This window comes from Glycine max, chromosome 8 (genome assembly GCF_000004515.6).
Source record: "Glycine max cultivar Williams 82 chromosome 8, Glycine_max_v4.0, whole genome shotgun sequence".
NCBI classification, from domain to species: Eukaryota; Viridiplantae; Streptophyta; class Magnoliopsida; order Fabales; family Fabaceae; genus Glycine; species Glycine max.
Genome location: NC_038244.2, coordinates 40,884,300 through 40,904,752, shown reverse-complemented (window position 1 = coordinate 40,904,752; position 20,453 = coordinate 40,884,300). Strand labels below are relative to the sequence as shown.

Below are 20,453 nucleotides of genomic sequence, written 5' to 3'. Positions count from 1 at the left end.
ATGTTTCATTTTCTTCATGGTTACTCACCATATGAGATTTTTAACACACCCCTCTATCTAGGTGTGACCAGAAAAAAGTTTAGAGTGATGATTCTAGTAGTCATTATTCTACCAGATGATCTTGTATTCTCAATTATTTTTTGGCTTATATGTATATTAGTATAGGAACACGATTGATCCTTAGGAGTTAAAAAATAAACAACAAATGCATTACATTTATTTGAAATAAATCACCAAAGTATAAACGTTAATTGCATTTCATTTAATTTTAAAGAGTTTTTGGTCATTCAATTATACATACATATAAACCTAACTGCTTTCCCTTTAAATAATATAAACATGGCGGAGGCTAGGATGCGAAAGTAAATCTCCTTTTGCACGGTGCGAAAATTATCACGATCATATCACAACCGTTAGATTTAGTTGATTTTAAATCAATGGTTCAAACTTTTCTTTCTTTTTTATTTCATTTATTTTCTTTTTTCTTACTTTTCCTAATTTACCCTTTCTATCTTCTCTATTTCTCTTTCTTTCCTTTCTCTTCCGTTCTTCTCCTCTCCTTCTCCGTCCACCTTTCAACTTTGCTGCAAATTTACCCTTTTCATTTTCTCCCTCTTTTTTAGCCTCTTATTGATGCAGATCTCATCTGCCCTCACCGTCTCCCCCCCCCCCCCCCCTTCCAAAAAAAAAAACATGCAACGACAATTCATTAAGGAGGTTGACGCCTGTTGCCGTTGGGAATAAGAGTTTCTTATTTTGACCGCACAACTATGAGTAAATAAATTTGTGCACAAGTGAGGGGTGAGATCGGACCAGAAGGAGAAAAATGAAAATATGCATGTTTAGAAGAGGGGCGCCGTTGTGTGTGACGACAATGGGTTACCTTCGGTTACGACACACACAAACTCTACTCACAGTTGTAGGTCCCCAATGAGATTATGTTTCTGCTCACATTGTTGTTTGCATGGTTTACTATGGGTCACCTTTGGTTACGACACACACAAACTCTACTCACGGTTGTAGGTCCCCAATGAGATTATGTTTCTATTCACATTGTTGTTTGCATGGTTTGCTATTTTGGTTTGTGGTGGAGGGTTTGCTATTGCTATTCATGGAGACGGAGATTGCGTTGCTGTTGTAGTGTTTTGGGGGTGACTGCAGTGGAATGGGAAATGAGCATTTGTTGTGTTGAAATCTTGTATAATTGTAGTATTGAGATCATAGTTGTTGAATTAAACATCGTGATTTTGTTCATAACCTTAAGATTTTGCAGAGAAGATGAGAGAAAGGAGGAGAAACAAGAAAGAGGAAAAAAGAGAAAGGGTATAATGAGAAATAAATGATGAAAAATATAAAAAATAAACTTATGTATGGTACTAAATAAGTTTTAGTTTCACATCCTAGCCTCCTTCTATAAACATAACTGATTTCCTTGAAATTTAACTTTAAACCGTAGAGCATCAAGTTATACGGACATATAAACCTTTTTGTTTTGAGGTTACATACATAAATACTTATGAAGTAATAAAATAATAATCTAAGACACATTTTATTTTAAGTAAATTATAATATTATGTTGAATCAACATTTAATTTCGAATTATCTATCATTAATAATCTATGTCATATGACAAAAATCTATTTTCATTAATAAAAATTCAGACATATCCTCCTTACTACCCTCGTTCTATTATCCATCGTCAAATCTCAAAGCTCTTTCATGTTATGTGTTACTCCTTACATTTCATATATTATAATTGTAGTGTAAGATTTTTTTTTAATATATTTATTATTTTAGTTTTTTAGTATAATTATAATAATTATTTTTTTCACTTATATCTTTTATATATGTTATTGATAAACTATAAGATCTAAAAATGAATTAATAATATAAGATTAATTTTATAAAATCATTAATCTTTTCTATCTCTTTATTAGTTTTTTATGTGTGTAAAATAACTTAAAATAGCTATTATTTTGAGACTAGATTTTTCTTCTTTCCAACAAAATTCTGTTCTTGTATGTTAAACCAATTTTATTCCCGCAATTTCATTCACGTACGTTACTACCAATTACATGTTGGAGGGTTGTGTATACTACTAGATAAGAAACTTAATTACTACTTTCGTTCTTTTTTATAAGAAAAAAATTAATTTTATTCTTATTAAACAAATTAATTAATTTTATTAAATTGAGTTATTTTCAATTAAAAAATAAATATTTTTCTTAAATTATTAATTCTTTGTAGGAATTTGATATTAATCATAAAATCCTATTAAATAAAAAATATTTTAAACATAATCTCATTAAATAACATAAAAATGGTCAAATTTACTTATAAAAAAACAAAAAAAAATATGTTTTTTCTTATAAATGAGAAGAGAGAGACATTTATATATAGATAGAAATTATTAAGTTTCTGCACATTCGTTACATTCGGTAAAAAGGTTATTAACACAATAATTAAAGATATTTTTAGTAATTATAATATATATTTGCAGGAAAAAATAACTCAAGCAACCATATGTTTTTTAATTATTCATGAAAATATAAAAAATATTCCTAACCAATTTTAATAATTGACCAACCATATTTTTCAATAATACCCAAAAATAACTTTTCCATATTATGTTCTTAGGAAAAAAAAACATTCTCATGACTAAAAACATTATTCTTAAAACAAACATCTCGTAAGACAAATTTTAAGCACTAGTAGTATGTGCATTGTGCATAACTATTTTTATTTTATACAACTAAAATTATAATAAATAAACATTTTTAAATATTTAAATAATGTTATAATTGAAGTTTGTAACAAATATTTTTGAACATATAAATTATATTTTAGATTTATGATAAATAATCTATTTTGTGATAAATTGTTAATTTTATTATTGATAGTTTATTTTAAAATATTAAAATTTAAAGTTATTGAAAATGATAGATTGAAAAAAAAGAGAAGAAGTTAAAGCATTTTATTAATACTAAAATCATAGAAATATATAACATATGCATATTAGAAGGATATTTAAATTTTAAAGATAATATAAATCTGAAATTAATCAATTTTTTATATTTAGTTATAATTTGTTAAACTATTTAGTTGATACAAGGTGGGTTTTGAGATTTTATGGGTTCAGGGAAAACAATAAATAGGACCTTTTTCTCCCGATAGAAGGTGAGATAGATTTAGGTTTAAGAAAATCAGATTTATATTTTTAAACGCATTCTATTCCTGTTGGATTTTGTTAGATATGGGTAAATTTACGATAAATCTGTCACATTTTTTATAACTTAAATTTATTTATATATCTTAAAATATTTTTTTAAATTTTATATTTTGTTTCTAGAAATATACTCTAATTCAGTTGTTATGATCTATTATCAACAAAATATTATTTAATATTAAAGCATATATATATATATATATATATATTTTTGTTCTTTATTAATATAGTAACATTTATTTTTATTTTTTTATAGTTCAAGTTTTAGTTTGTTTCTTATTTTATTAAGGAAAATATTTTAAATTTATTTATCATAGATCTGTTACATGTTGATATGTCACAATTGTCAGCTAAATATTCATTCAATATGAATTTATAAAGTAATTAATACATTAAAGCACTAACAACCAATATCATAATACTTTTTAATCACATGTAACATATGAATTTAAATAAAAAGAGAGATATAAAATATTTTAATTTTATTATACAATAATATAGAAAATCATTACCCGGTCATATATATATATATATATATATATATATATATATATATATATATATATATATATATATATTTAAAAAAATTCGTGTCGTTGCACCTTCGAACAAAGCCTTTAGAATGTTTTCATTGGACAAGTTTTCAATGGAAGAGTGAAGTCCATCACTTCATGAGAAAATAATTTTAAATGAAAAGGAATGAGAAAGAAACTAAGGTTCACTACTTAAGAGATGAAAGATACCATTAATTTTGTCTTAAATTATTAAACATTGAGTATGTAAAGTTTAAAGATATTTAAAAAAAAACTTAAAATTTAGATTTAGAAAATATAAAACACTGTTATCCCTCCTCCACCCTTATTACTACTAACTTGTTTTTATTGCGATGTCTTAAAATTATATAACTGTTGGTTACTTTATATTTGTTGACTTAGACAAAAAATTTAGGAATATTATCTAACATGAATAGATCTTTAAATAAGATCTTGCCTAACTTCTACGTATTTTTAGCTTAACTTCTTAAACAAAAATTGTTATTATATATATATATATATATATATATATATATATATATTAATTAAGTTTTATACCAAATCAGATTAATATTATTAATTAACACTCAAGCCTTTTCAAATATTAGGCATAATCACGTGGTTTACACGTTAAAGAAATGGACCATTTAGTAAAGAAAATTTCCTAGATTTTTCAAGTGTCTTGTATCTCACGCTTGAAATTTGGTTATGTAATGCCGTATCCTAATTTGGATGTTATGTGGCATTAGTGTTAGAATAGTAGATAGGGGTCTAAGGTAGGAGACAATCCAATTAGTTGTCATACGTGGTCAACTTGTCTTTGCTTACCTCACTTATTTGTTTGGCAGCTTCCAATGCACTACTCATTGGGATCAATTTCTTCAAACCATCTTTTGTATCTTTCATTTGACTCTTTGCACAAAACAATTTTATCCTCAATTGATTTTTTTGCTTAGGTTGCGAGCCACTCAATTTGTGCTGGACCATTTTGTCCCGCATTTGTTATTATATGCTAATATGTCATCAAGGCTTAGTTAATTAAGGTTACGTACTGCTAGAAACGAGTAATGACTGTAATGATATATGTGTTTGTTTTCATCGAAAATTAGAGTGAAAGAAAGAGGGTGTGAAAAGTAATAAAAGTATAAAGGGATGCGTGTTTGTTAAAGATGAAACACAACTGAAAGATTCAAAAATATGATGCGCCTTACATGGTTGGAATTCCATCTCAAAATGAGATGAAAAACACAGTAAAAGCTGGAGGCCTTACATGTATTTGTTTTTCATTTTCTTTTTTTACCAAACACTTTACTATATTATCTCACTTTCTACTATTTTTCTTACTTTTGTTTTGCTTTCTTTTCTAAACGAAATTAACATTAAGGAATGGACCACCATTTCATGCTATTCCACATCAAGGAAGAGAAACAGATAGACATGAGAAAAATGTAAGCATTAGTAACACAATGGGATAAAAAGAAATATAGAAAAAAGGATAGGTGATAGGTATAATATTTGTAATATAATTGTGTTATGTATCACCATTCTAAGACTAACTGAAAATAAATATTAAATTTTTTAAATAATATTTTAATAATTTTTATTTAAAGTAAAATTTGCCAATTTTGACTATTAATTTTAAATTATAATGAAATAAATAATCAAATTTTATTCTAAGACTAACTAGCATTTTATTATACAATTTTATTGTAATGTGTGATATGTTAAATAAAATATGACTAAATATCTACCATTAGATTATTATGTGTTTTTTACACGAGATTATTATATATAATCACCATGATAGTATAATCAAATTTCATAATTAGATAGATAAAATGATTTACAACATTCTGTAAAAAAATATTTATAATATCATTAATCTTAATTTAATGCTTAATGTTACTTTATCTTATCCCATGTGTACAATATAAAAAAAAAAAAAGATCACATGTGCATATCATTTTATTTAATCTTAACCAAACGGAATCAGTCATTTGAATTGTCGATTGACATCTTCATTTTGTCTACGTTAAATCTAAAATTCATTTTAAAATCCATAAAAACCCGTTCAATCAATGTACTCGAACGTTGGGTGAGAAAAGCACGAATTCGAACAAAACAATAAACTAAAAAAGCCAAAACAATTTAATGCTGAAAGTCTGAAACTTCTTACATGACATGATGATGGCCAAACGAGAATATCCCATTGGTAATAAAGCATGATATTTAATGCCAGTTGTGTGTGTGAGAAAACAATGACAATAATCAGGGGTAATATCGTAAATGCATAATCTGACCCCACGCGCTTCCCGTGTCTTTTCTTTAACACACAAAGACTTGGCTTCGACTTCAATCGCGCAATGTCTTATGTCATTCACATGTACTTTCTCCTCTCTTTCCGTTCACTTTTTTTTTTTTCCTTGTCAACCAAAATTTCTTTCCTTTTTCTTCAAGCATTTCAATTCCAATTTGCAAACTGTAAAGTTTAAACCAAACCCCACATAAGAAAATAGAAAAAAAGACATTACTTTTTTAATTTCTCCTTCTTTTAAGCAACCATAAATAAGTGTAGTGTGTTGGTGTGTGACTAGGTTTCTGCCAGCTTAGGGGCTAATGGGTAACTGCCTAGATTCTTCAGCCAAAGTAGAAGCTGCTCACAGTTCCAGAACCCCTTCTGGTACTTTTTCTTTTTTTTGTCAGTAAATCTTCACTTGTCAATGAAACAATATTGTTTCTAAGATTCTAAATTGTGGTCGCGGTCGCGATTTCATGGCGACCCTTTAATCACAACTGTGGTTGCAATGCGGTCGCGACTGAAATCATGGTTGCTAATAATTTTTTAAAACACAGTGTCACTATGTTTTTGAAGGGGTGTTTTTGATTTTCCTAGGTGCATGTTTGCCTTTGTCATTTATAAATATTCCTTTTTTTTTTCAATATAGATTTCAAAGCTGTGGGTTTGATGGTGTTGTAGATTGGGAATTCTTTGTGGGTTTTTTAAGGTTTCTTGTCTCGTTGTTTTTGGATGCTGCAAGCTTGCTAGGATTCAATCCATGGGATCTTGTAGTTAACCGAATCTAGTTAAAACTTATACAATGCTCGAGTTTGGACTATAACTAAACTAAGTAACACTTTGGCCCTTTTGTTTTAGTCCTTTTACATGTGAAAAGAGGAGGAAAAACTGAAAAGCATAGCAGTCCTAATAAGTGATAATGAAAAGTTTTGTTATAACATATAAAGTATTTGTTCAGAATTTTCCTAAATGGGTTATGAGTGTAGTTGGTTGAGTTTTAAGGTTATATTGGCAAGTTCCTGCTTTTGTTTGTGAAAATGCTAGCATATATGAACTAACTGTTTTCCTCTTCTCGCTGCATCAGGAATTTCAAAAACTAGTCCTTCATCTGTTCCTTCCAACTTATCTATTCTGTCATATAGTGAAGCAAGTGATTTCTCAAATCTTCCAACACCAAGGTCTGAGGGCGAAATCTTGTCTTCCCCAAATCTTAAGGCCTTTACCTTCAATGAGCTAAAGAATGCCACCAGGAACTTTCGCCCGGACAGTCTTCTTGGTGAAGGGGGATTTGGTTATGTTTACAAGGGGTGGATTGATGAACACACATTTACAGCTTCAAAACCTGGATCAGGAATGGTTGTTGCTGTTAAGAAACTCAAACCTGAAGGGTTACAAGGTCATAAGGAGTGGTTGGTAGGTGTTTTGTTTCCATTTCCAAGCCTAAGATGGCTTAAGCATACTTTACATTAAATTTAAACCCCCCTAAGAAGGTACTTAGATCTTTTTTGGATATTATTCATGGTGCAATTAGTGAAGTTTTTTAATCATTTTCTAGACTGAAGTGGACTACCTTGGACAACTACACCATCAGAATCTGGTAAAATTGATTGGATACTGTGCAGATGGAGAGAACCGGTTGTTGGTATACGAGTTTATGTCCAAAGGGAGCTTAGAGAATCATCTGTTTAGAAGTAAGTTACCATAACCATTACACTTTGTTTTGTAACTTTAGTTTACTTAGCTATTACCTTGATGGTTATGTCATCAAAGAAACTCACAGAATAATAGAGATATCAACAAAGATAAATGGTTCCTTAAGAGTGACCTTCTTTGTTATTAACATGTTTGACTATGATTTGGTAACTAATCCACTTAGGAAAATGACATATTACTACATTAAAGTCGTTTGATGGGCTTATTATATGTGACAGGAGGACCACAACCTCTTTCTTGGTCAGTGAGGATGAAAGTGGCCATTGGTGCTGCTAGAGGACTTTCTTTTCTTCATAATGCCAAATCACAAGTCATATACCGTGATTTTAAAGCATCCAATATCCTACTAGACGCAGTAAGATCAATGAGGGTAAAAATAATGTAGTAATTTATTGTTGTATCATGAAAAATAATTTCTTATCATTCGTTTGGTTACAGGAGTTCAATGCTAAGCTCTCTGATTTTGGCTTAGCAAAGGCTGGGCCTACGGGTGATAGAACTCATGTCTCCACTCAAGTCATGGGAACTCAAGGATATGCAGCACCTGAATATGTTGCAACAGGTATACCTTAGCTTTGTGTAAACAGTAAACTGTTGTTACTTTTCATTGTTTCTTGTAAATGGTTAATGGTCTGTAATCATTTATGTCCATTTGAACATGCTATTGTTCTAGTCAATTGTATGAGACTCTATACATTGAACTGATCTACACTTCAGTTTCTTCCCATATTGTAAACCATAAATGTCTGATATTGCTTGTCACGCATACTAATCATGTGTTTTTGTCTAAACAAGTGAATATGTGCCACAATTTTTAGATTCATTATGTTTGCTCCAAGCACTGCTCCTCAGGATAGAATTCAGAAGCTAACTCCTTTCACTTGTCTCATTTTAAGCAAACCACCATACTAAAGCTCCAATTCATTAACAGGTCGGCTGACGGCTAAAAGTGATGTATACAGCTTTGGAGTTGTGTTGCTTGAACTATTGTCCGGTAGACGAGCCGTTGACAGATCAAAAGCCGGTGTAGAGCAGAATCTAGTAGAATGGGCAAAACCATATTTGGGTGACAAAAGAAGACTATTTCGGATCATGGACACCAAATTGGGAGGCCAATACCCACAAAAAGGAGCCTATATGGCGGCCACTCTTGCTCTAAAATGCCTTAATCGTGAAGCCAAGGGAAGGCCTCCGATTACAGAGGTTTTACAAACTCTTGAACAGATTGCAGCCTCAAAAACTGCAGGAAGAAACTCCCAATTAGAACAAAAGAGAGTCCATGCTCCTGTCAGAAAGTCTAGTGTGCAAAAGGGGTCCCATTTGAATCATACTCCTACTGCATTCCCATAATCTGCTTGTGTACTCTGAATTTTGAACATCTGTATATACATTCCTTATTTTTATAAGGTTGGTTTTGACAAGGAGAAATGCTAGGGAACACACTCTTAGACATACTCTTTTGAACACATCCTCTCTTGTTAGTTGAAATTTATTGAAAATGACAAATTTTTGTGAGTCTTACATCATGTTTAATGATAGTTTCTCTTGATTTTGTAATTTTCAATCAATTTTAACAAATTAGAGATAGTGTGTTTGAAGGAGTGCATTATAGAGAGAGTTCCTACTCCCAGCACTCCTCTTTAACAAGATATAATGTGGCATGTACTTAGATGAAATTTCAATCGAATATTACCACATTATTTCTGTATATACTTTCTTTATTTTTATAGGCTTGGTTTGACAAGGAAAAATGCTAGGAAACACACTCTCAAACATACTTTTCTGAACACATCCTCTCTTGTTAGTTGAAATTTATTAAAAATGTCAAATTTTTCTTGTTAGTTGAAATTTATTAAAAATGTCAAATTTTTGTGGGTCCTACATCATGTTTAATGATAATTTGTCTTGATTTTATAGTTTTCAATCAATTTTAACAAATTAGAGATAATGCGTTTGAAGGAGTGCATTACACATGAGTGTTCCTACTTTCCAGCACTCCTCTTTAACAAGATATAATGTGGCATATACTTAGATGAAATTTCAATTGAATATTACCACATTATTTCCCCAAGCTATAGAAGTTCCACAGAGCAGTATTCTGCATGTTCGTTTGTTGGTTGATTATGGCTATTGAGATATTTGTACAACTGTTATGGACACATTGCTAGCCAAGAGTTACTTTAAAACTGTCCTCATCAGCTGTTTTTGCATGGACTGAAGATCGTATTCATAGGAAATCAATCATTAATAATAATATGTGAAGCTATTAAGAGCATGTTACACATAAATGATTAAAGAAATAACACAAAACATATAAGGTTAGAAAAACACGATTACTTGTTCTTATCTTCTTGTTTTTTTGTTTTTTTTTTTTTCCATGAGGGGCACTATGAACAAGCCATGTTAAAAATCATTCAGAAACTACCATGTACTATCTGATTATGCAGTCCAAAACTTTTGCTCTAGTTTCTCTAAGCCAGCCACAACTTGGGACTACAACAGAAGCAGCTGAATATTATTTCAGCTAACTCAGGCTTCTTTCATTGGAACATTGCTTCCATGTATCATTCTTATGGAACTACAATATTTATATAAATATTTTAATTTTCGTTAAATAAAATAACTATACTGGCGGAAGTAAGTATAATTCAAACTGTTAGTATTGCAGGACATCGTTTTTTCCTGAATAATTAAGAGAAAGCTAGTTTGAAACAAGATTAAGTGAAGTCAATACAAAAATGTTGAAACAAAGTCAGTTGACAAAGAAACTGGAATAATAACAAAGAAAGAACATTGAGCCACGAGATGAAAGTAATTTGGTAGTAAAAATCTTTTAAAGATAAATAAAGTGGGTGAACTATTATTAGGTTCTTGCTGTCCTTAGACATTGATTAAGTAACTAAAAAAAAGAAAATATTTATTGTGACGATCATACAAGAATTGTAAAAAAAAAAAATCATGACCAATATAATTTTGTGCATTCCAATATTTTTTTTAGTTTCTTAATCTATGCTCAAAAAGAAAAAAAATTCTGACACATTTATAAGCAACGGTTTAAATACTTCGAGTCCAGTGGTATATACCCTATTCAACAAGATAAATATCATAAGGAAAGAAGAGAAAACACTTGATAGATTAAATGATGGGTGATATAATAACAAAAAGAAAGAAAAGAAAAAAGAATAATAAGGATAAAGAAAATGTGTAAGAGTAGAGGATGTAAAGATATAAGATTGTTTCGAATTTAATCACAAAGTTTTTTATTTTTCTCAAGCGTCAAAGTGACACCCGGAGTTCCCCCAAACACTTCAGTAGGGACTAGTTAAATTGGACCTAAACAGAATCCTCAATGAAGCATTAAGGGGAACTCTAGGGGACACCTGACATAATAAGCCTTTTCAAGTACTTCAATGCTTCTATGGCTTCTTGGTGTGGCAACATGTGTTAACATGTTATATTTATAGTGATGTTCTCTTGTTGCAACCAAGCCAATGTTGTTAGTTTCAACAAAGAGATACCATGGCAAAGCTGAAGACTCTTGCTGAAACTGAACCTAGACTTACCTAGAGTCTAGATAAAAATTGAAAAAGGTGTGACCAACAGAGGATCTTTGATCAGAGAAGTATCACATTTTGCTTTTTTCTCATTGTGTCTATTCGACACATACTCAACTTGCATGCAAATAGTGTTGTGGTCACCAAGAGTGGAAATATACCATGTAATATACTATCATATTCTTAGGATTAAATATGCTTTCTAAATAGTCTTTACAATATACCTATCTTTTGATTTTACTCTTTTTAACATTATTTTTAAATACTCTATTTTTTTGGTGAAAAAAAGTCAAAAAAATTTAAATACTCTATAATTTTCAAATTTTTAGAGAGGTAATCTGGACCATTACTTAATCACCGTTAATTGTTGAGATGGCTGTTTTTTTTTTTTAAGGAAGATGACTAAAAAGTTAGGAACTGAAATAATAATGAAAAAAGATATAGTGAATGTTTCTACATAAAATAAAATAAAAGTTGTTGAGATGACTAAGATATAGAATTAAAAAGACTAAAATAAAAGAGAATATATGTGCATGAATTAATTTAAAAAATTGTATAAAGTGAATGCTATTACATGGTAGGTCGAAGCCACAATTAATGACAATTAAGTAATGACAGGTATTAATCCCAAAAAATTAAGTATTACATGAATTATTCTTAAAAAATAATTTTAAAATGACAAAATTTAAAAGTAAAAATTATTATCTCTAATAATATATATAAGAAACAAGTCATACCGTAAAATATATTATGACTTTATAAATAAAACCGGAAATAATATAAGGACTAAAATTATATTTAACAAAAAAAATACAGTCTAATGCAAATTAAGGTGTCACTTTATTTTTTTTTATACAAGAAATGTCACTATATTGAAAACTGATACAAAAGCAAGTATTTGGACCACAGTATTATTCCCCCTGTTTTTTTTTTACAAGGTGCACATCCAATATAATTTTCTCTTTATTCAACAAATTTTGCTGAAAGTTGAACTGTCAATATTGCTCAAGAGTCAAGATGCTAGCAATTTTTGCATCAAGTTAATTTGTATGAAGACGGGAAGCCACGCCTAAGAGGAAATGGGCTAGCTAGCTTTATCTGATGGATTTGATTCCAGCATATGAAAAAAAATTGGAATATGGTTCATTTGGAAAAAGTTTGAAGGTGATGGGTCCGAAAAGCTCACGATGGGGCATTCTTTCCCCCAATCCTGCCCAGATTCAACTTGTAAAGCTTGTATGTTCATATGCACTTCTCAAAAGGGGTTTCAATGGTCCAAATTCTTCATGCATGAGTATGGAGAGTTTTTTTGTATAAATATTGTGTCATGCTGCTTATTACATTTTATCAACATTGAAGCAAAAGAATATGAAAGGATGGAAGAAATATATTATGGAGTTAGGTCAGCTGTCCCCTAGAGTTCTCCGGAATACTTCATTGGGACTGTTGAAAGGAATTCAAGGTATATATACATACATACACTGTTGAAGTGTTTGGGGGAACTCTGAATGTCATATGAGTCAAATAAGGTATAATTATTATTCTTCAAACTTAAATTCATTCTTTATGATGTTTAATAAGGTCTTAAATTCCGATGACAATTGTTATTTCTTTGTCATCTATAATGTTGTAAAAAAATACAATCAAATATAACTTATGTGATCACAATTATAATAATGATAATATGATCACATAAACCCATAAATCTTAGCATTTTTGTTTGCCGTTGTTATTTTTTTAAAGGTATCACATACTACAAATAGTGAATGTTATATGGCATGGTCATTTTATATTTAGTTAAAGGCACAAGTGGTTAACAAGTATCATATAATAGTTAAAATAAAGAAAAATAATTTCAACCTTTTGAAAAATAAAAATATAAGAATTAAAGTCAAAACTTGATTTTAAAGGGATTAAAAACATATTTTGACATATAAAAAATTTAATAAGCTAAACTACATTTAAAAAAAAAAAGACATAGATTCTTAACACAGAGGACACGAGTCATAAATTATTAAAACATAGAATACATGGATCATAACTTTCTAACACTTCATAAGTACATGAATCACATAGTACATGATTCTTAACTTCCTAACACAATACATGAGTCATAACTCTATATATATAGTGACAAAAAAAAAAACTACAAAAAAATATTCTGAATACAATGATACACTGATATTTCATACCTTCCTTCTAAATTTTATCTTGGCTCGCCTGTCCCCTTTTACTCCAGCCTTTCTTTTATACTCTTAAAGCTTTACGAAGCCAAAAGTAAAGTAAGTAATAACATGTTTTTTCTTTTTTCTAGTCCGTGTTTATACTTTGTAGTGAGTTTTTTCCTTTTAAATATTATATTATACTGTTCTTCTTATATTAAGATTTAGTTTTGTTTTTATTTTATAAATTAATTGTTTATAACAATAGTTATTAATACAAAAAAACTAAAATATATATTAGACAATATCTCTTTTCATTTTAAGATTTAATTTTTCTTTTAACTGATTTAATAGATTATTTTATTGGTAGAAATAACGTGAAAGTTTTGGATGCTTTAATTGGTGTTACAAATTAATTTATTTATGTTAAGATATGCATTATAGATTTTTTTTCTATACATTATAGATATATTTTAGTCAATATTGCAACAATTTTATTTTTAATATGGATTTCTTTTCATAGATATATTTGTTATATAATTTAGATTGTTTATTTTCTTTTAATTTCTTTTTCTCATTATAGATATACATTAGGCAATAGTGTTGTTTTGAATTTCTTTTAATTTGTATTAGAAATAATTTTATTTATCGTTCACTGAGAATTTATAATATTTTCTTAAAAAAAGAAATTATAATATTCAAAAATTGGTAGACAAGTTAATTTTAGCTATAAAAATTAATTCTTATTATATAGTTGAAGTATGACAATTCTAAGAGCCCGATTCTTCAAAAAGAAACAAGTCGATGATTTTAATCTATATATCTCAGCTTATTTATATATTACAAACTTTAGGAATTTCATCACAAACTTATAAATTTGCTGAATCGATGGACCTATTACGAAAAAATAAATCATTTTTAAATTTCCTTATCATATTTATCTGTTATACTTAAAAATGGATTGGTTGAAAGCAAAATTGAAGGAGTTTGAAGGATCTTTTACCACTAAAAAAACTAGTTTTAACCACGCAAGCTCAACACAGTCCTTCCAAAACTGTCATCATTTTCAAAGTGGTGACATTTTTGTAAATACAAGGAACATTTCAATGACAGTTTTGCCGAAAACGTCGTTGAAACTGCAAAACGATGACAATTTTCATGAAAATCATCGTTGAAATCGAGTATTCAAATACGGTTATTTTCAAAAACTGTCTTTGAATGAGGCCAGTCCCCACACTTACCTATTTCTTTCTCTCTTATGCTTTTCCTCTTCTCTCACTAGACCAAGAACAAATCTCTCAAGGACCTTCCTAAAACAATGCAATCGTAGATTTAAACCCATATCTCTTGCATATCAAAAGCCATCGGCCTTCCTTGACCGCGACCCCACTCCTTCTCTCTAAGCTAAGGACGTCGTCTCCAACTCCGACGAGGAGACGTCAACAAAAAGGACTACGCCATCAAGTGCAAGATCGATGATGACTTCGATGCCTTCACAACTTCTAATGTTTTGGGAGTTGGGTTGTAGTGGAGGGAGCGCATTGGCCCACTAAGGCCCACCCAGAGTTCTAGTTGTGCATGCAGGCTGCGATGTCGACAATGTGGTCTAAGGATGAGGTGTTGTTTTGCTGTAAAAGATGGAATCGTTGTTGTTTCAAGATGATATGTGATGGACTTTTTTTTGTGGTATAGTTTTATAAAACAAAAGAAAAACAATAAGAATACGTAATAGTTTTAATGGGAATTATTGGTTTCCGGTGATCATTTGAAGGAATGTGTAGTCGTGTGTTGTTGAGTGGTTTGATTAGAAATTAAGAATTTCCTTAGCATTGTGGATAGAATGTAATTTGACTATTGCTAGAATTAATTGTGTTGTTATTGATGGAAACTGGCCACTTTGAGTTTTAGATGTTGGGTTAATGAAGCCATGTTTTTAACTCTTTTTATGGATCGCTGATGTGAAGCTATTTTATCTAATCATGATGGTATTTCAGGAACTCAAGGTCCCCTTCCCCGTTGAAAGCTCAATCGAGATCAAGATCTAGGTCTAGGTCGAGATCTAGGCCTAGACAAAGGCCAAGATCCCGTTATAGAAGTCGTGGCAGGTCAGTGACAATTGTTGTTTAGTTTGAAAGTGTTGAGGTAGGTGACTATGACACTCAAGGTTTTAAATTATGCACTATGATTACTGAACTTATGAGAAAAATTACAGCCAAATGTATATAGTAGATACCATATATATATATATATATATATATATATATATATATATATATATATATATATATATATATATATTTCTGATTCTAAAAGTACTTGAAACTTATTCCTTTTATGTCTTTTGTTTCTACCACCTTTTGTGTCTGTACTTTTTTAGGTCAAGGTCACCAATTCGTGGAAGGTTGGTCTTTTTCAATTTTGTATATATTTTTGTCATTCTGAAAGTACTTGAAACTTATTCCTTTTGTGTCTTTTGTTTTTACCACTTTCTGGATCTTTACTTCTTCATGTCAAGGTCACCAATTCATGGAAGGTTGGTCATTTTCAATTTTGTATATATTTTGTCATAATACTTTACTTGGAAGGCTTACATCTAATCTCACAAGTATTTTTGAAAGAGTTAACTGTGTTTTTATGTTAACTATTGTATATTGTATAGTGATGCGCGAATAAAGTCCCAATCTTTATTTTTTTCTCTTGGGTACAATAATGCTAATGAGATTTGTAAATATGAACTCATGCCAGCTACCCAAGTTTCTCACCACTAGTTCAATCCTAGTGGCTTAACTTCTAATATTTTAAAATATATTGTAGGTCTGAACCTACAAATCCTGGTGACACACTTTATGTAACTGGTCTATCTTCAAGGGTCACCGAAAGAGACCTAAAGAAGCATTTCTCCAAGGAAGGAAAGGTCATTATCATACCAGTTTACTCTTCAAATTTTATTTTTTTTGCTGAATTTTATTATTCATCCCTCCAATGATTGTTTTCTTTTGTAGGTTTGTTCATGTTTTCTTGTGGTGGAGCCTAGTACACGGATTTCTCATGGTTTTGCTTTTGTTACAATGGGGTCCGCTATGGATGCGGAGCACTGTAACAAGTATCTTAACCAATCAGTTTTAGAGGGTAGTTACATCTCTGTTGAGCAGTAATGATTTTTCCATGGTAGTAGTTGTTAAAAAATTGTACTGGTCATTTTTTTCTTGACTTGACGGTTTTCTGGTTATATTTAGAATGCATTGCATAAGCTATGCTGGCAACAATCAGAGGTGATCAATTCATCCATGTGAACTTTAGTGATACAACTTGAGCAATGACAAGCTTAAATAACTAATCAGATGCATTTAATCAACTAAGCATAGCAACTATATTGCCCAACAACTTTACAACCTCAACATTCACTTTCAACTCTTTATTAAACAATGGACATTATCAACAACTTTCTAATCAAGCTTTTATTGTATCTCACACCAGACATTAATCTTGTGTGTGGATATAAATATTTTACCTTCTTCTCAGAAGTTATGTTCTGTATCTGGATAAAATTTTCTTATTGAGGATTCTCTTAATATAATGTAAAATGTTACTATGTTAAATTTATAGGAGAAAGATGTCACTGACTCAAGTTTATTAGATGTTTAGTGGTATTTGGATGTTTTATGTCCTTTATCGAGGAAGCGTTAAAGTTAACTCCTATATTTTCATTTCAGCAAGGAAGCAAATGCACAACTCCAACCCAGGGCATTATATTGGACTTAAAAACATGCTTTCTAAGATGATTTTTCTGACAACCGTCTTAGAAAGTCCACTCACTAAGATGATTTTTCTGACAACCGTCTTAGAAAGTTCATTCTCTAAGATGGTTTGTTTGGAACAACCGTGTTAGAAACACCAATTCTTTAACCTTTTTCTTCTTCAAAAAACAAAGTCTAAAACGATTTCGTGAAGAACCAATGTAGAAGGATGAAATCTAAGATGGTTTAAAAATATATTGAAAATATCTTTAAAAATATTTTTAAAAATATATTGATAACTGCTAAATATGAATTATTTTGATAATAAAAATATATTGAAAATATCTTTAAAAATATTTATTTAGCATTTATCTTTGGCTTAAATATTAAGATTTGATATTTTTCTTATTTATAACTTGTAGATATGAAAAGGAGAGATTAAAAGATCGAGAAAATATTCAAAATATCAGGAAGTCTCAAGAAGGTATGATTAAAAACAAAACAAATCCAAAAAATATCAAAAATATCAAAAAGGAAGATTTCTAGCATCAGATCCAAGTCCACTACAACAACTATGTCAAGCCAAGCAGAAACACACAACACCATAGAACCCCCTCTCCTAGGGGTTTCATTTATTCCCTTTCTTTCTTTCACCCCTCTTATCCCATCAGTTCTTATACCCCATCCATTGTAAAGCCCTCAATGGCCATGAGTGGCTAAACCCCTAGTTAGGGCCTGGCAGGCCTAAAAGCCAAGCGATGTACTCACTATTTATCAATGCAAAGGTGTTTTCTATTCTATTATTTTTTCTACTTTTATCCTGCATTATTCATCTTTATATTCTGTTAGGGGTTAAACGCTCGGGAGAAGGTAATTTCTAAATAAGATTTAAAGAAGGTATGCATGCATTGATTTTAGGGGTTAGACGTTTTCGGAAGAAGGTAACTTCTAATAGAACAAAAATAAAGGATTTCATAAGAAAATCATTGCTAGGAATAAAATGATAATTTTATGTCCATGCATTCTTGCAAACATCTAGAATTCATACTTCATACATTTTATTTGTTGAGTCTTTACAAAGGAATTTGGAAGATAGATAAACAAAATAGACTTGTCATCCTGAGGAGGAATCAGGGGCAAGTAATTGAATTGAACAAATGTGGGTATAATAGAATCACCTAAATTGATAAAGAAAAATCATAAACTCATACATCCTAGGCAAACTGGCAGGCCAGGTTCCAACCTTATCAAATTCTGATTTTTTTTTTATTTTTATCTTTTACTTTTCTTATTTTATCTTTTATCTTTTATTTTCTTTTATCTTTATCATATCTTAATTTAAATATTTTATCTTCTCTATCTTCTATTTTTATCTTTAAATCTTTTATCCTTTCTTTTAAATCTTTATCTTATCTAATATATTTCTTTATCTTTATTTTAAATTCTTTATCTATTGCTTTTAACTTGGGTTTGCATTAATCTAAGTACAAACAAAGTCCTAGTGGATTCGACACTCGGACTTCTGAGTACTTTACTACTTGTGACAATTTGATACACTTGCCAACGAGTTAACAGTTTACGAACCATTGTGTAAAGTATTGACTTTCTACGACATTGATTTCAAAGATGGTTCAAAATCATCGTGAAATATGTCCAATAATCGTCTTTAAAATGCTTAATTGTACTAGTGTTTGTTTGAGTGGATTATGAAACCAACAATGTATTTGAAGCACCTAAGGAGATTCAAGTCTGGTAGACAAGGAAGAGGCACATACTCATGTGTTGGATCCCTTGCTTTTATATATATATATATATATATATATATATATATATATATATAATGTACCAATATAATTCAATTAATTGAGAGCATGCCTAGGATCACAAGAAGTGTCACCACTTATGCAAAAACAATACCAACGAGCAGACATATTGTGTTGCTCAATCCATCGAGAAGGTTCATAACAATCAACATATAAGTTGAGACAATCAACGTAACAAAATTATACCCCTGTGTGGTATATATGTTCTTTGGTAGTATTAAGTAGTTTTTGGTTGCTTCAAAATATTGTAATTTGAAAAATCTGATGAACTTGTTCTGAAGACCTAGAAAGTAGAGTTATTACCATGAAGCAAATCATTATTATGCATTAATGAGTAAATAGTTATCACACCTAGAGGTTGACTATTGTCTCATGCTCAAGATAATTGAAATTGAAGCACCAATTCTTGAGAAGGTTCTCTTGTTTGAGTTTGAGAGAATAAAATATGTTTACTTTTATTTGTCTTTGACAATAGACCCGCCTACTATTGATAAAAGATTAAAGGATTTGATGGTGATCAATCTAGCATTACATACTCAAGCTTTTTATTCCTTAACAAGGGTCAAAATATGACACAAACTTTTTTCTATTTTGTGAATTTTAAAATTGATTGAAATATCTATAAAAGATAATTAAGTTTAATTTTATGAAAAGAAAATTAATTAATATTTATGTTTATTATTTAGTGTAAATTTCAATAGAAAATTCTACTATTATCGAGACTGTGTTGCATGCTGATAGTGTTAGAATACATTGTATAAGAGAACAAACCATCGATAAAAAAAATAAAGGATTTAATTATAAATAGTCTCTAATGATTATAATTAGATTCCTGTTAAAAAATAAATAAAATATTCATAAAATTTATTATTAAATATTAGTTAATCTAAAAATAATAATAACAACAATTAGGCAACAAAATAGCTTACATACAAACAATAACAAATAATTTAATTTTTTTTCTTAGCAGTGTAATGTATGAAAAAAATGTAACGTAAAAAATATATATATTCACCCCCACCCCCTAAAGTGGTAAAGAATGATTATTTTGGGTCTTACTATCTTAGTTTTTCATATGTATCTTGCATTAGTATTAAATTCATATTTTATAATTTATAGGAGTAAATTTTATATTATTTTAATTTTTAATTTTTAATTATTTAATTTAAATGTAAATATATTTTTCTATACACAAATGATTCAGAAAATTATTATTATTGTGAATGTTATCCTAGATAGGATCTTCTTCACTTTAATTTAGTGATTCATTACATGCTTTCTTTTGACTTTTTTTTTTTAAAAGGTTGTTTTTTTCATTTTATTAGAAATATATTGGACAATCAATTAAGTTTCTATTAGAAATAGAGTAAAAAAAACATCATGTCAATTTACACGGTTGTTATATCTAC

At 29.6% G+C, this 20,453-nt stretch overlaps 2 protein-coding genes and 1 non-coding gene across 5 annotated transcripts; 2 read left to right on the top strand and 1 right to left on the bottom strand.

Moving 5' to 3' along the window:
• Positions 1-6,375: 6,375 nt before the first annotated feature.
• Positions 6,376-9,476, top strand: LOC100305401 (protein kinase). 2 transcript variants are annotated; one of them, NM_001251721.1, is made up of 6 exons: positions 6,376-6,439; positions 7,140-7,468; positions 7,611-7,746; positions 7,987-8,123; positions 8,207-8,330; positions 8,700-9,118. In NM_001251721.1, exons 1-6 carry the CDS (start codon positions 6,376-6,378, stop codon positions 9,116-9,118), a joined length of 1,209 nt encoding a protein of 402 aa, NP_001238650.1. The 2 variants fall into 2 exon arrangements, with proteins under 2 accessions (NP_001238650.1, XP_040873503.1); XM_041017569.1 differs by lacking the exon at positions 6,376-6,439 and adding an exon at positions 6,471-6,652 and having other exon boundaries at positions 8,700-9,476.
• Positions 9,477-11,055: 1,579 nt separating this feature from the next.
• Positions 11,056-11,142, bottom strand: MIR395C (microRNA MIR395c). The gene has a single exon (NR_048860.1). It is a non-coding gene; the product is annotated as a microRNA MIR395c (primary transcript).
• Positions 11,143-12,282: 1,140 nt separating this feature from the next.
• Positions 12,283-17,373, top strand: LOC100802834 (serine/arginine-rich splicing factor SR45a). 2 transcript variants are annotated; one of them, XM_041018531.1, is made up of 7 exons: positions 12,283-12,558; positions 12,682-12,851; positions 15,479-15,589; positions 15,862-15,885; positions 16,000-16,017; positions 16,299-16,398; positions 16,487-17,373. In XM_041018531.1, the coding sequence occupies exons 2-7, from the start codon at positions 12,838-12,840 to the stop codon at positions 16,637-16,639; spliced, it is 420 nt and encodes a 139-aa protein (XP_040874465.1). In that variant the 5' UTR covers positions 12,283-12,558; positions 12,682-12,837; the 3' UTR covers positions 16,640-17,373. The 2 variants fall into 2 exon arrangements, with proteins under 2 accessions (XP_040874465.1, XP_040874464.1); XM_041018530.1 differs by having other exon boundaries at positions 12,284-12,851.
• The last annotated feature ends 3,080 nt before the right edge of the window (positions 17,374-20,453 follow it).